At 55.5% G+C, this 13629-nt stretch overlaps 3 protein-coding genes across 8 annotated transcripts in view; 1 reads left to right on the top strand and 2 right to left on the bottom strand.

Annotated features, from left to right (window-relative positions):
• Window positions 1–1244: 1244 nt before the first annotated feature.
• Window positions 1245–4622, bottom strand: FEN1 (flap structure-specific endonuclease 1). Its single transcript, XM_036862292.1, has 2 exons — window positions 4357–4622; window positions 1245–3653 (listed from the first exon to the last, which is right to left on the bottom strand). The coding sequence occupies exon 2, from the start codon at window positions 3633–3635 to the stop codon at window positions 2493–2495; it is 1143 nt and encodes a 380-aa protein (XP_036718187.1). The 5' UTR covers window positions 3636–3653; window positions 4357–4622; the 3' UTR covers window positions 1245–2492.
• A 104-nt stretch (window positions 4623–4726) lies between these two features.
• On the top strand, window positions 4727–8116 carry TMEM258 (transmembrane protein 258). The gene is made up of 4 exons (XM_036861038.1): window positions 4727–4814; window positions 6664–6773; window positions 7262–7398; window positions 8011–8116. The coding sequence occupies exons 1-3, from the start codon at window positions 4812–4814 to the stop codon at window positions 7386–7388; spliced, it is 240 nt and encodes a 79-aa protein (XP_036716933.1). The 5' UTR covers window positions 4727–4811; the 3' UTR covers window positions 7389–7398; window positions 8011–8116.
• Window positions 8117–9109: 993 nt separating this feature from the next.
• The window catches only part of MYRF (myelin regulatory factor), a 32889-nt gene continuing 28369 nt past the window's right edge, over window positions 9110–13629 (bottom strand). For all 6 annotated transcript variants that reach the window (XM_036862413.1, XM_036862412.1, XM_036862414.1 and 3 more), the window contains 4 exons: window positions 13388–13462; window positions 12912–13017; window positions 11497–11571; window positions 9110–11315 (listed from right to left, as the gene is read on the bottom strand). In XM_036862413.1, coding sequence (XP_036718308.1) covers window positions 11235–11315; window positions 11497–11571; window positions 12912–13017; window positions 13388–13462 — 337 coding nt within the window. In that variant the 3' untranslated portion in view covers window positions 9110–11234. The remainder of the gene's footprint in view (window positions 11316–11496; window positions 11572–12911; window positions 13018–13387; window positions 13463–13629) is intronic.

Raw genomic sequence — 13629 nt, 5'->3', positions numbered from 1 at the left:
GGTGGGCTGTGGCAAGGAGAAGAAAGGCCAGCCCATTCCCATGATACCCACGTGTTCCAATGCTAGACTGTGTGCGCTAGTGAATTCTAGTGTTTAGTGCACTGCTTCCTTCTACCATGAGGCGATGCCCTCACCCTTTTAAACTCTGATAGTCTGTGTAGGTAGTCTCCATAAGTTTCCTTTTTGCCTAAATCTCTGTAAGGCATAACACCTCAGAGCTGGACTGCAAAGCAATGCCCTTTTAACCACTGCCCTACTAGAACAGCTCTCCTCTCCAAGCGAGAATATTAGAATGTGCCAGGACTTCCCTGGTGGCGCAATGGTTAAGAATCCACCTGCCAATGCAGGGGACACGGGTTCAAGCCCTGGTCTGGGAAGATCCCACATGCCGCAGAGCAACTAATGCGCCACAACTACTGAGCCTGTGCTCTAGGGCCCGCGAGCCACAACTACTGAGCCCGCGTGCCTAGAGCACATGCTCTGCAACAAGAGAAGCCACCGCAATGAGAAGCCCGCGCACCACAACGAAGAGTAGCCCCCACTCGCTGCAACTAGAGAAAGCCCGCGCAGCTACTTAGACCCAGTGCAGCCAAAAATAAATATAAATAAAAATAAATTTATTTTTTAAAAAAGTGCTAAATAGAATTTGCAGGATTGATTTTCCCTGCAGTGGTTAATAAACTGGAAAAGACCAGGTAACTCAACTTCAAAAACAAAAGGAAAACAAACCACGCTATCTGCTACCACAGGGGACAGGCCCTTAACTAGAGCCACTGCGCTGAGGTGGTAACACCTAAGTCTTCCCACCTCTGGGCCCCATCACCATTACTGCAGGCTTAGAATCAAATTACCTGAATGAGAAAATGGAGCTCAGGGAAATTCCCTGGCGGTCCAGTGGTTAGGACTCCACACTTCCACTGCAGGGGGCACAGGTCTGAGCTCTGGTCGGGGAATGAAGATCTCACATGCTGCGTGGTGCAGCCAAAAAAAAAAAAACAGAGCTCAAATAAGTTGTGTGGCTTGCTTCAATCTGGCAAATTGGTTTCATTTGTCAACTGCTAGAGACAGCAGTGAACAGATAACTAAGATCAAGAGTTTGAAAACTAGTCTTTAGTCTTCTACCTGCTTAATCTGTTGAAATATTGTCAACTTAAATTTCAGACCACTTAAGCGTCCTTGGTTAACTTTAAATGGCAGTAAGTGATAGGAATGCTACAGAATTAGAAACTCAAACAGGCAGGACAGCCCCCATCAAGTTTTATTAGGATTATAAAAATTTCAGTACAAAAACATTCCACCTCTATGAAATACAGTAACCTGAAGTTGACGTCACAAAGGGAACAAGAAAGTGATTTTTTTTTTTTTTTTAAGAAAGTGATTTTTGAATGGCAGCTTTCACGATTTACAAACTGGTGAAGTAAATGCTTGGATGCTATGAAGTAGTTGATCTAAATTGTGAGGATTTCTCAAAGGAGCTCCTCTATCTCACACAGTAGGTGGAAAACTGGAAATTCGTTCAATTTATTAAAACTCCTTTCCCAGCAAGATAAACTAGGCATCCTCTAAATGGCTGAAGTACTGCCAAAGCTGCTTTGGCCATTCTATGGAGCACGGTGCCATCTTGTGGCCACTCTCAAACCACCCATTACTACAGTGCAATTCCAGCACGTTAACTTGGAGTGAAAAGAATATTTTATACTGCCTGAAACCTGGGGCACTTGAGATGTCTTCAAATGTTCTCAAAGAACAGGACATTCTGGTTACTTTTATAATTTTATTGACTCTTTTCTCCTCATATCTTTCACAACAAAAAACCCAGCATCTTATCCCAAAGTTTCAACTCAACTGCCTCAGAGGCCATGTGAAGCACCACCACTTTATGCCTCTGAATAACCACTGTGAAAACTAGAGTTGTGTACATAGCAAGTTCAAGTTTCTGCCCACCTCAGGACACACAGCTGGTAATCAAACCCTTGTTGCCAACTCCAGGGACTCTGCCTATCTTATTTCTCGGCAGCTCTTCCCATCTGTTTAAGACTGCGTCTTCCTGATGGCTATCCTTCAGGGTGGGTCACGGCTGAGCCAAAGAGAAGCACAGTCTAGTCCCACGGTCACCTCCCACCAGCCACCAGTTGGCCAGGCAGGAAATCATTTCCAGTCTTTTGTCTCCACCATTTATCTCCCTCTTTCTTCTTCAAAACTTGCTGCTATCACTTTCACTAACAATGGATTCAGTGTCCATTAAATTGCCTGAGAGGTGGCTTGAGCCTGACATACTTTCCTGAGCTAAAAAAGAAGAAAACAACAAACCTCTGTGGCCTTCCTGCCATGAGATCAAGTAACAAAGGGAAAAGCACTACTGAGCAGGGTGGTGCTAGGGAAGCAATGCAAGCCCCTCCCCACCCCCACGGAGGTCTCTCCAGCGCCAACTCTTGCGGGTACAACACGGCAGATATTCTGGGGTCAAGGAGGTATAATGAAGGGAAACCCGTTTATTTTCCCCTTTTGAACTTCCCTGCTGCCCCAGTCTTTGCCCTCTTCTTAGCGGACCCCTTGGGTTCTGGCTCCTTGCGCTTAGCTGAAGACAGGGAGCCAGTCACCTTGAAGAAATCATCCAGGCGGCCCTGGGTGCTGCCCTGGCGGCTCTTGCTCAGCCTCCTGACCCCGCTGCGGATTCGCTCCTCGGAGAACTGCTTTTCACCACACATGAACTTGACGAGCTCTTCTTCATTTGGCTCGCTCCACTTCAGCTCCACAGATTCCGGGTCCAGCACCTCGGGCTCCAGGAAGAGCTGCTGGGCCTCCTTGTGGAGCCAGTTTTCTGGCACAGGGTACTTGTTGGGGTCGAGCCGACGCACGATCTCCTCGATGCTCTTGTGCTTCTGGATGAGGTCCACGGCCCGTTTGGGCCCAATGCCCCGAATGGTCTCACAGTAGTCGCTGCCCAGCAGGATGCACAGATCCACAAACTGCTCCTGGCTCAGGCCCAGCTCCTGCAGAATCCGGCTCAGGTGGAACTCCTGGATGGGCAGCTTCTTGGCCTCGCTAGCGGTCAGGTGCCGCATGAGCACAGGGCTGCCAAAGGTCAGGCAATCCATGTCCTCGGTGGCCGCGGCATAGACTCTGCCGGCCTTCACCAGGGCGGCACAGCTGGCCTCAGCCTCGCTGGGCGCATCGAGGTATGGGATGCCCATGAGGCTCAGGAGATGCTTGCACTCATCATTGTGCTGCTTGGTGACCTTCACCAGCCGCTTCGTAAACTTCTCCACCTCCCCTTCGGCCCCAGCAGCCTGGGCCTGCTGCAGCTGCTTCTCCGCCTCAGCCCGCCGCTCGCTGCGTTTGGCCAGCTCCCCTGACTTGAGCTGTGGCGGCTTGCCGTCAAAGACGTACACGGGCTTGATGCCGTTCTCCATCATGCGGATGGTGCGGTAGAACATGCCCATCAGGTGGCTGGTGGTCTCACCCTCCTCATTCTGCAGCACATCCCCCCCTTGGCGAACAGCTATTAGGAACTGATAAATGCTCATGGAGGCATCGATAGCCACCTTGCGGCCAAAGTAGCTCTTGATGTCATTCTCCCGGATGGCACTGGGGGCCACGTCGGCAATCAGTTTGGCCAGTCCTTGAATTCCCATAGCAATACAGAGAGACAGCTAAAAGAGAAAGGCAGGTAAGACAAGGAAGAACTTAAAGGATGCAAAAGGAGGAAGGGTTACCAGGGGTGCTATCTCACCAACTTCACGCCCTCGGCTAAACGTATCTAGCACAACAAAACGACACCAAGTCAGCACCTCGGAAGATGAGAAGAACAAGACAAGGCTCCCATCGTCAAGAAACGTACAGTCCGGTAAGGAAATCCACTCAATTAATACTAAGGCCTCCTGAGAGTTAACTGAGATAACAGACAAAAAACCCCCGACAAACATTAGGTGCTCTGTAAACGTTCTCCCTGCAGAACCCACTCGATCCTTTGGTTCGTGCCTCAAGCTGCCTGCTTTGCTAGAACGTGGACCGAGGGGACAACGCCTCGTTAGCCGGGCATCCTCCCCCTACGTCCGACAAACGCAGGCAGGAAAGGGATGTGAACGAGTGCAGCTCAAAAAAATGTCTCTCCTCCAGGAGCTTAGTCACAATACACAACGACCTCATGAGCTGGGAGTTATCTTCTTTCTACAAATGATGAAAGAAGCTCGGAAGTTAAGCGACTGGCCCTGGGCTCATAGCGGGAGAAGTGGCGGGCCCGCCTGACTGCGAATCCCGCGCTCGCTCCGCCCCGCCCGCGGCAGCCGCCGGTCTTCCCCAGCACCCGGGGCAAAACGGCCCGCCGCTCTCGGAGACGCTTCCGGAGGGTCTCACCTGGCTTCTGGGGCGCTCCGGCGTGGCCCAGGAAAGATCTCAGCCCAACTCCCTCCTCAGCGCCGCCGCCTCCTAGGCACTAGCCGCTGATACCCTCTCAGTCCGCCGCCTTCCAAAGCCCGCGCTCCCGTCACGTGACCTGCCGCGGCGCACAGCCTCCTGGGAAGTGTAGTACAGGCCCCGGCCCTCTCGGCCAGCTTCTCTCACGACAAACAGTCCCGCCAGGGTGAACGGACTCGCTCAGCGAGCCGACCCTACCCTTCTCTACCGCTTGCTCCCACTCCACCACGGTCGCCCCGCAGGCCCCAGATCCCGCCACACCCGAAACCACACGACTACAAATCCCACAATGCCACCTGTGCAGCTGCACTTCCTCTTCCGGCTGAGCAGCGCGCCTGCTCCTGCCGACGTGTTCTTCCGGTGGCTGAGCGGCGGTTTATCCTGTGCCTGGCAAAATGGTGAGAGGGTTGAGGGGAGTTCCGGATGGGACTTTGGGGACCCCTCGGGGCCCGTCCCGCGCCCTGTTTTTCTCGCAGAAGCCTCAGATGTCCGAGGTCCAGAGGGCTGGAGGCTCCTGGATCCTTCGGCTTGGGCTGAGGGGCGGGGAAGGGAAGCCCCTTGCCATGGAGTCCTTAGGCTGAGGTTTTGATCGCACTGGGTTTCTGGTGTAACGATTTATAAGGATGAGGAGCATGGGGAGCATTTCTAATACCTTCGAGCTTTTATCTCTGTTACTTGTGATCAATCTGTTACCTCTATCTGCAAAGTTTTTCCCGCCTGCCGAACTCGTACTCATACTATACGGTCCCGGGCAAAAGTCACCTTCTTGATGAAGTACTAACAACTGTCTCGGGCACTTGTCCTCTTTCTCCTGGGAGCCTCGCAACCTATGTACAGACCTCTTGCCACGTGTCGTGGACTTCTATGTTATTTGCCACGCCTCCTAGTGACCACCATCTGACGTGCCTCTAGCCCTGGGATGATGTCTATTCATCTTTGTATTTCCAGTGCCAAACACGGGGCCAGCAATTGGAGGCTCAATCAATGGCAGCGATTGTCTTTACCATTTTTAGGGGGGCATAAATGTTTACTGAATTGAATTCCAGTGTCTCTGAGAACAATGAGGTCAATTTACTTCTCTAGAGTTGTTGTGTTCTGGATTTTAGAAGCGTTGGCTGGTGGGTGACAATGGGAGTTAACATTTGTACAGAACTTTACGTTTACAGCCCTCTTTCACAAGCATTATCTCATAATCTTCCCTGTAACCTTGGGAGGGAAACAAACACCTATTGAGCAACTACTCTATGCCAGGCAGTGAGTTAGATGCTATTGCGTTTGTCGCCTTTCTTAAATCATACATCAGCCTTGTGAGAGAGTTATTATTATAATCACTTTGTTATTATAATCACTTTGTTTATTTACTTACTTTTAATTTATTTAATTTATTTTATTTTTGGCTGCCTTGGGTCTTCATTGCTGCACTTGGGCTTTCTCTAGTTGCAGCAAGTGGGGGCTACTCTTCGTTGCGGTGCCTGGGCTTCTCATTGCGGTGGCTTCTCTTGTTGCAGAGCCTGGGCTCTAGGCACGCAGTAGTTGTGGCTCGCGAGCTCTAGAGCGCAGACTCAGTAGTTGTGGTGCACGGGCTTAGTTGCTCCACGGCACATGGGGTCTTCCCGGACCAGGGCTCGAAGCCATGTCCCCTGCGTTGGCAGGCGGATTCTTAACCACTGCGCCACCAGTGAAGCCCCAGAATTTTAACTTATGTCTTTTGCCTGTAGGTCCTGAGATTCCTTAATTGTGTAGTGGGAAGAATACAAGATTAGGAGTTGAGATCTGGGTACCAGTCCAGAGTCTGTCTTTCAGCAGGGATTCTGAACTGGAAGTCTACAGACATGGGTCCATAAAGCTCCTAAAATCATAAGCAAACTTTTTCTTGTATGCGGTTTGTCCCAGGCAAAGAGTCCATACCTTTCATCACGTTTTTTTCATGGTGGCCGGTGGCCTCAGAAAATGTTAAGGACCATTGATCTGTAGCTAATCAGTCACCTTCTGTGCCTCAGCCTCCGACTCTCAGCTGCCCATCTTGTCTCATATTGAAAAGACGAAGTGCCACCTTAGTTTAAGATGTAATTGTTGTCATTCCCAAACGGAATCATTTGATGGTGGTTCTGAAGGATTTCCACATTTCCCAAGCCGAAATAAGCTTCTAGCAGTCACAGCAGCACGAGGCTCCGTGATAACCCCATAGTCCCCCCAGACTGAGGTCATGGGATTCTTTGATGGCTCTGATCTCACGCCTTCCCTTAGGAGCTTGAGGCCATGAGCAGATACACCAGTCCAGTGAACCCGGCTGTCTTTCCGCATCTGACCGTGGTGCTGTTGGCCATTGGCATGTTCTTCACCGCCTGGTTCTTCGTGTATCCTTTCACTGAGCAGCCAGTGGGGCAGAATTAGTGAGGTGGGAAACTGAGGGAGGAACCATGCTGGGTACATGCACCCTGCCGGTTTTGTTCCGGTGTGGCGATGGGGGATGGTAAGGAGGTTGAGGGAAGGCTGTTGACGTCCAAAGTCAGGTTGTGGCCTTATTTTCCAGGTTCAGGTGAGCTCAATTCGCTCTTCCGATTTCCAGGACGGTGAGCAGAGGGGCTGGCTGCACTGGAGGCTGGGCATGGGGACCTGAAGTTGGGAAAGTGGTGTCAGGAGTGGTGCGCTCAGGTGTCAGGAGGTACGAGGGCCAGTCCCAGCTCTGCCGCTCATTAGCTGTGTGACCTAACCCCTCTGGGCTTCATTTTCTTCATGGGTGGTGGAAGGGTGGTAGGAGCACCAGAGTCTAGGTCACCTCTTGGGCCCCTCTGCCCGGAGCCAGACCAGCCATCCCTTTGCTTCTCCTTAATTGCCCTGCCAGTTATGAGGTCACCTCCACCAAATACACTCGGGATATCTACAAAGAGCTCCTCATCTCTTTGGTGGCTTCACTCTTCATGGGCTTTGGAGTGCTCTTCCTGCTGCTCTGGGTCGGCATCTACGTATGAGCTCCCAAGGGTAAGAGCAGTGACAGGGTGGGACACTGGAGGGGCCTCCCCATGCCCACATCAGCGGGGTCCTTGGGCCTGCATGACCCCTCGGTTAATGGAGTGAGACTCAGCAGAATGGATAGGGACACCACACACGTGCCCCTTTCCCTGTCCCCTAATGGGGATTTGAGCCAAGTGGGACCACCTTTGTCAGTTCTGAGGTCTCCACACTGTCCAAGGCCTCGACCTGGCTCTGGGATATACTACGTAGGGCTGTGGGCACAGGCTTCCCGTGGTTACACATCTGCGTTCTTACCCGTTGTACACAGTGATTGGAGAGCCTCTGGGGAGTGACCCAGCAAGGGGCCAGGATCCTGGACTTGCTGCCAGGAGTAGCATTTTAGTTAGTTTCAACGTTTTCAGTCATTGAAATAAATTTTGACTAACTGACTGAAAAAAAATACCGGCAACCTTGCTGCAGATAATCCACCAAACAGGTCACTTAGAGTCAATTGGCTCTGGTGGCCCTGCTTCAAAGGACTGTGCCCATCAGCCCTTGCCCCAGGAGCATAGGGGTTTGGGGAGAAAAGCTGATGGAAAGAAGGGTCACTGCTCTCATTTTGATACCCCTCTTTTTCAGGTACCAGCCAGGCAGCTTCACTGAATCCCTGCTTTTGTAAATTAGTTTTTTTTACTATGCCGGAAGTGTCCCACCTGCTGCTCACAATAAAGGCAGATGTGTGACAGCCCTGCCTGGTGCCCATCCTGGGGGTGGGAGTGGTGCAGGTGCTGGGACCCACGACTTCCCCAGTCCCACCCCTTCCCATTTCTCCTGCCTTTCAGGTGGTTCCTGCTGCTGGGAAGCCCTGCCCTCTGCCTATGAGAGGGATATGGGGAGTGTCTTATCCTTAGAATTGAGGGCTCACCTGTGGATAGGAAGGGGCTGGGCCTGCCCTCCACCGTGGCTTCTAGTGTAAAATTCTGTAGGACCCCGTACCAGTCAAGTCTGCCCTGGGCCAGTCCCCTCCTCTGAGTGGTGCCGGGGACCCTCGAAAGGCTCAGCTTTACCCTAAGGTGGCTACTGTTAACGCAGGCAGGGCAGCAGTAGGTCCATGGGGTGTGGCTAGGGGAAGGGGCTGCTGCATCCTGTTCCCCAGCCGGGCCTGAAGCTACGAGGGATAATGGGGTACGAAGCATCCACCGGGCTCAGGGGCCCCAGTTGGTCCCAGGCCCTCAGGCGACCCCATCTCCCACCAGAACAATCTCAAGAAGACGGGGAGGCAAGCTCAGATACAAAGCAGTGTTTATACATTTATTTATATACGTATATTTACTTCAGAAAAGAACAGTTCAGGGGACAGGAAGCAAGCAGGCCTGGGGCTGCTTCCCTCTGCCCACTCCAGAGTCAGAGTTGGTACGCGATAAATATGAGTCAAAGCTCAGGGGCAGGAAGGGGGAGTTAAGTGGGAGGGAAGGGGCGCGCTATGCACACGCAGGCTTTCCCGGGGCTGGAACGTGGGCAGGGGCACTTGTGCACTGAGAGGTGCTGTGTACAGCTTGAAGCGTGGGGGAGATCGGCCCAGTGGCTACAGGAGTAAATGCTGTAGGGAGAGAGGAAGGGAGGGGAGATGCAAAGGGGAGAGAGGAGGGGAGGGGAGATGCAAAGGGGAGAGAGGAAGGGAGGGGAGATGCAAAGGGGAGAGAGGAGGGGAGGGGAGATGCAAAGGGGAGAGAGGAAGGGAGGGGAGATGCAAAGGGGAGAGAGGAGGGGAGGGGTAGGGGGTGGAGAGCCAAGACACCCACTCACCGGCGCCCGCCAGGCAGCTGTCAGCCTCCAGCAGGTGGCCCACTGGCCTTCCCTGAAGCCCCTTTCCCTCACTGGGCTTAAGGCAACTTTAGTCCAAGGTTGACCACCCGCCCCCCCCCCTTGGCCCCAAACAGCACTGAGGACCCCCTCCCCAGACATGGAAACAGCCAGCTGCCAACCAGATTGGGGCGATGCTGTGTCCAGATGGCTCCAGGGGGCAGTGGAGGGTCACCTTCCAGTTAAGTACAGGGGGGCCGCGGTCCAAGAACTTGTGCCCCCACTGAGGAAGCCCCAGAATCCTATTAGAAGGGGCAGGGCTCGGTAGTTTTATGGCATTTAGGGAGGGTTCCCCCAGTGGGAGGAAGGAGAACAGAGCAGCGCTAAGTAGGCCTCGGCCGCCAGCATGGTGTGGGGAGCCATGTAATTCCTATGTCGGAAGGAGGGGCCACACTGGGGAGGGGGCTGGGAGGCGAGGTATCCTTGCTACCCCCATTCCCCCTGTGTTTCCCTATCCCGAGGAGAAGTGCTTTGACATCCCTAGCAGAAGGGGGCCCGCGGTTCCTAGGCTTCTTCAAGATTCAGGTCTCTCACAGAAAGGCCTCCCACTCAAAGCTGAGAATGAGAGGTAGATGGGGCAAGGCCTGGCTCCCAAAGAGGTGGCAGAATATCACAAGGCGAGGACAGCATTTCCATCCCCATTTGTGAACCCATGGCAGACACGGCGAAATGATTTCCACTCTCCTTCCATGAGCCTGGATGTGGCCTCAGAAAGCTCCAGATACCCACTAAGAAAGGTTAACATTGGCACTTGAGATAAGACTTCTTCTGTAACCCAAGCCCACCACTCTGTTCCTGGGAGGAGTGGGCAGAACTGGGACTACTGCTGAGCATGGGGCCCCCAGCCTGGCTGTCCAAGCCCAGCACGGGAGCCCTTGAATCTGGGGAGGTGAGGCCACCAGCAGACAAGAGTGGAGGGAAAAGCCACTCCTGGTGGTAGGGAGTGGGATGGGTGTCTCAAGGCTCCCTGGGACGGATCAGAGCCAGGGCCCTGCCTTTCAAGTGTCCCCCCAGGGCTCTGGCCCACTCCGGGCTTTCCATCTCCATCCTTCCACTCCTGCCCTGGTTTAAGTGCATTTTAGTAATTATTTCATTAATAACAGCAAAAGCTATTTGCATCCACCCACCAGACAAGACCGGCCTGCTGCCTTGCAGGGATTCCCGCTCCTCTGCTCAGAGACCTCTGTGAGCTCTGGAAGCTCCCAGGGGCCCAGGCCGTGGGGCCGCAACGCCATCTGGGGGCTCACAGGGAACTTCCTTCCCTTCGGGATACTCCAGGTTCAAGGGTCCAAGGCTTACCTGGCCCACAGGCTCCCCTGGTTCAGCCAGGCACTAAGTGTACACAAGGCACGCGGTCAGCCCATCCAGGGCTGGCTTCAGCTGCCCTGGGAGCTCTTGGAGCCAAGCTCTCCCAGGGAGAAGAGACCTCCTGGGCCGTGCTTAAAGCTTAGAAGTCCAAGTCTAGTAACAGTCAGACCCTAAGAAGTCCACCACCTAGCCCTCCCCAGGGAGCAGCTTCAAGGGTAAGGGCTGTCCGCCCTCCACTGACTCGTGGGTCCAGCCAAGTCTCTGAGGGCTCGAGCCAAGCCCCCGCCGGTCTCAAAGGCGGATGGGTCCTCTCTCCAAAAGAGGGGTGGCTCCCAGTCGCAGAAGGGGAGGCAGGAAGGGGGGGCTCTGGGCCGAGTCACGGGCTTCCCCCGCCTCTGGGGCGCTGCCGCCCGCCAGCCCTCCATCGGCCGTATCCGGACACACGTGAATCGGGCCGGCCTGGGCCCGCAGGTCTCCCTCCAGCGCCCTCCGTGGTCTGGGGGCACCGCCAGCAGGACTAGCAGCTCCAGTGTGAGGACTTCCAGTGTCACCAGGCGCGGGGAGGGCCGAGCCACCTCACCTCCTCCGCGGAGGTGCCAGCGGCAGGCTCCAGTGTAACACCATGGCATCCAGTGTGGAGGGGGCGCCCGGGGACCCCCGGGCCCTGCTGTGGCGCTGCCTCCGAGGGCAGCTCAGTCACACAGGCGGTAGAAGTGGAAGTAGTAGTCTGCGGCCGGCCAGACCGGGGCCTCCAAGCTGCAGTTGGCCTGACCCTGGGGGGAAGGGCAGTGGGAACCAGTGAGGTGGCTCCAGGGGTGGGGGCCAGAGGCGCTCCCCCCGCTGACGTCGCCTGACACTGCCCCGTGTCCCGCCATGTGATCTTCAGTCCCCCCCCCCCTCTTCCCCCAAGCCCCACCCTGAACCTCTGGGGGCAGACAGGGTGCCAGTGCTCACCAGCAGTGCCACCCGGAAGTGGTAGGTGAATCTGCGGAAGGACAGGATGGTTACTGGCCACTGGTGGGAGGTGCCCTAGGGAGAGGGGGGAGCGGGGGAGAGGAGTCAGGACAGCTGCGCAGCCCCCCACCCCCTGCCCCATCCCAACCGACATCCCTCGCCATGGCCATCGCAGCCCTGGTTCTGTGGCACGGTTTACAAAGCGGAGAAGCAGAGACGTGAAGAGAGATCGGAGGGCGCGCTTTCTACTTCGGGGAGCAACAGCACCCACCGTCTGTGTGTACTGCGTGCCAGGCACCTGTGGGCCCGCAGCCGCTGGTCTCTTACTGCCTTCCCTCTCACCACTGTGCTCCGGGCACATCCAAGTAGTTCACTCACCCCATCCACACTGCAACCCACTGAGGCGGTGCTGCTTACAGGCGAGGACACTGCTGAGTTACCTGCCTAAACTCCACCGACGCTGGGATTCAAGCCCTCCCCGCCCAGGGCCTGAGCCTCTTCAGGGCTCTCACCCACTCCATCCTCTACTCAAGCTACTTTCTGCACCTCTTTTCTCCCTGGCTAGAGAGTGCTTTCTTGGAAGGCAAGGCCTGTTTCTTCCCTACCTCTGTCTCCCCTCAGCTGGGCCCAGCGCAGGGCCTGGGACAGAGGATGCCCCAATAGATATTTGTTGAATAAACACACGAGTGGGTGAGAAGAAATTTCCTTAACCTGTGCTGAGAGTCACAACTTCGGGTCACATGGCCAGAGAGGAGCCGGACGGTGACAGGTTCCCAGACCAGGAGGCAGCCCCCTCCACACAGCCCAAGAGACCTTCCAAAGTCACAGATGGAACCATGCCACCGCCCCCGCCCGAGCTTCAGGTCCAGCCTCCTTCCCGTCTCCCCTGGCGCACGGCCCTCGCCACGTTTCCAGCTCTGCCAGCGCGCCATGCTCTCCCTGGCTGCCAGGCCTCTGCACCCGCTGTTCCCCTACTCCTGGGATGCTGTCCCCTTTCCTTTCCCCAGCTGATCCCATATTGCCCTTCAGGTCTCATCTCAATCAAACATGACTTGGGGGCAGCTGGCCTGACCCTGAGACCACACAAGGTCAGCTCTCCCTGCCACAGGCTCCCAGGACGCCCTCCGCACGCCCTCCCGGTCTCCACCATTGTGCTCACCCCAGGTTAGGCCTTGTGGAACTGTCTTCCTCCCCAGGCTTTCGTCAGGGCAGGGACAGGGCCGGGAGACACTCAGCGGTGAGCGGTGCACGCATGCCCCCCTCCCTGAGACACGGAGGCCCAGGCCCCAAAGTGTCCTTTGTGGAGATGCCTGCACTCTTGACTCCGGCTCCCTCTCCTCTCCCGCTTGGGAGCCCAGATGTGCCGGGGGGAGGAAGCTCCGGCCTGGCTGGCCCACAGCTTCCCAGTCTCCTACCTGGGTGTCCTGGTGGGCATGGAGGCTCTGTGGAAAGCCCCCCTCCTCACACGGCTCCTCCTTTGACATCAAGCTGCACAGCACCACGGACACGGGGGCCGAGGAGCTGGGAGAGACCCAGTTAGCAGGGAAGTGGGGTTCTGAGCTCCTCCACCCCAGCCCGCTCCCAGCCAGCCCTCCACTCTACCTCCCTCACCCCGGTGAAACAGGGCACTGAATCCTCACAGCCTGAAAATGATGCGTAGCCGTCAAGGCTCCAGACGGCTACAAATCCTTTCCCATCCACCGTCCCACACAGCCTTCACAGCCCCTGGGAGGCAGCAGCCCATTTCACAGATGAGGAACCGATGCCTGGAGGTTGCCAGGTCACACAGCCAGTGAAGCATGGAGCAGGCAATAAAGCTAGCACCCGTCCTCCGCCCCCTCCCCCAGTTGCCTGGGACTACTGGGTCTCCATCCCCCACGGCAGCACTCACTTCATCTGCAGGGTCAGGCGGAGGTGCAGCGGGGTGCTGCTGCTGATGGGGATGTGGTAGGTGAAGTTTCCAGGCCTGAAAGGGCAAAGCTGACTGCTCAACCCAAGGCCACCCTTCCCCCCCCCACTCCCATCAACTCCTCAGCCCCCAGTCTACAGTGGAGCCCTTCAGGGGCCTGGAAAGACGCTGCCCCACCTTGAGGGGGAAGTTCCTCCCTGAGGGGAGCAAGATCTGAACACCTG

This window comes from Balaenoptera musculus, chromosome 8 (assembly GCF_009873245.2).
Source record: "Balaenoptera musculus isolate JJ_BM4_2016_0621 chromosome 8, mBalMus1.pri.v3, whole genome shotgun sequence".
Lineage (NCBI taxonomy): Eukaryota > Metazoa > Chordata > Mammalia > Artiodactyla > Balaenopteridae > Balaenoptera > Balaenoptera musculus.
This window is presented reverse-complemented; position numbering and strand designations above follow the sequence as displayed.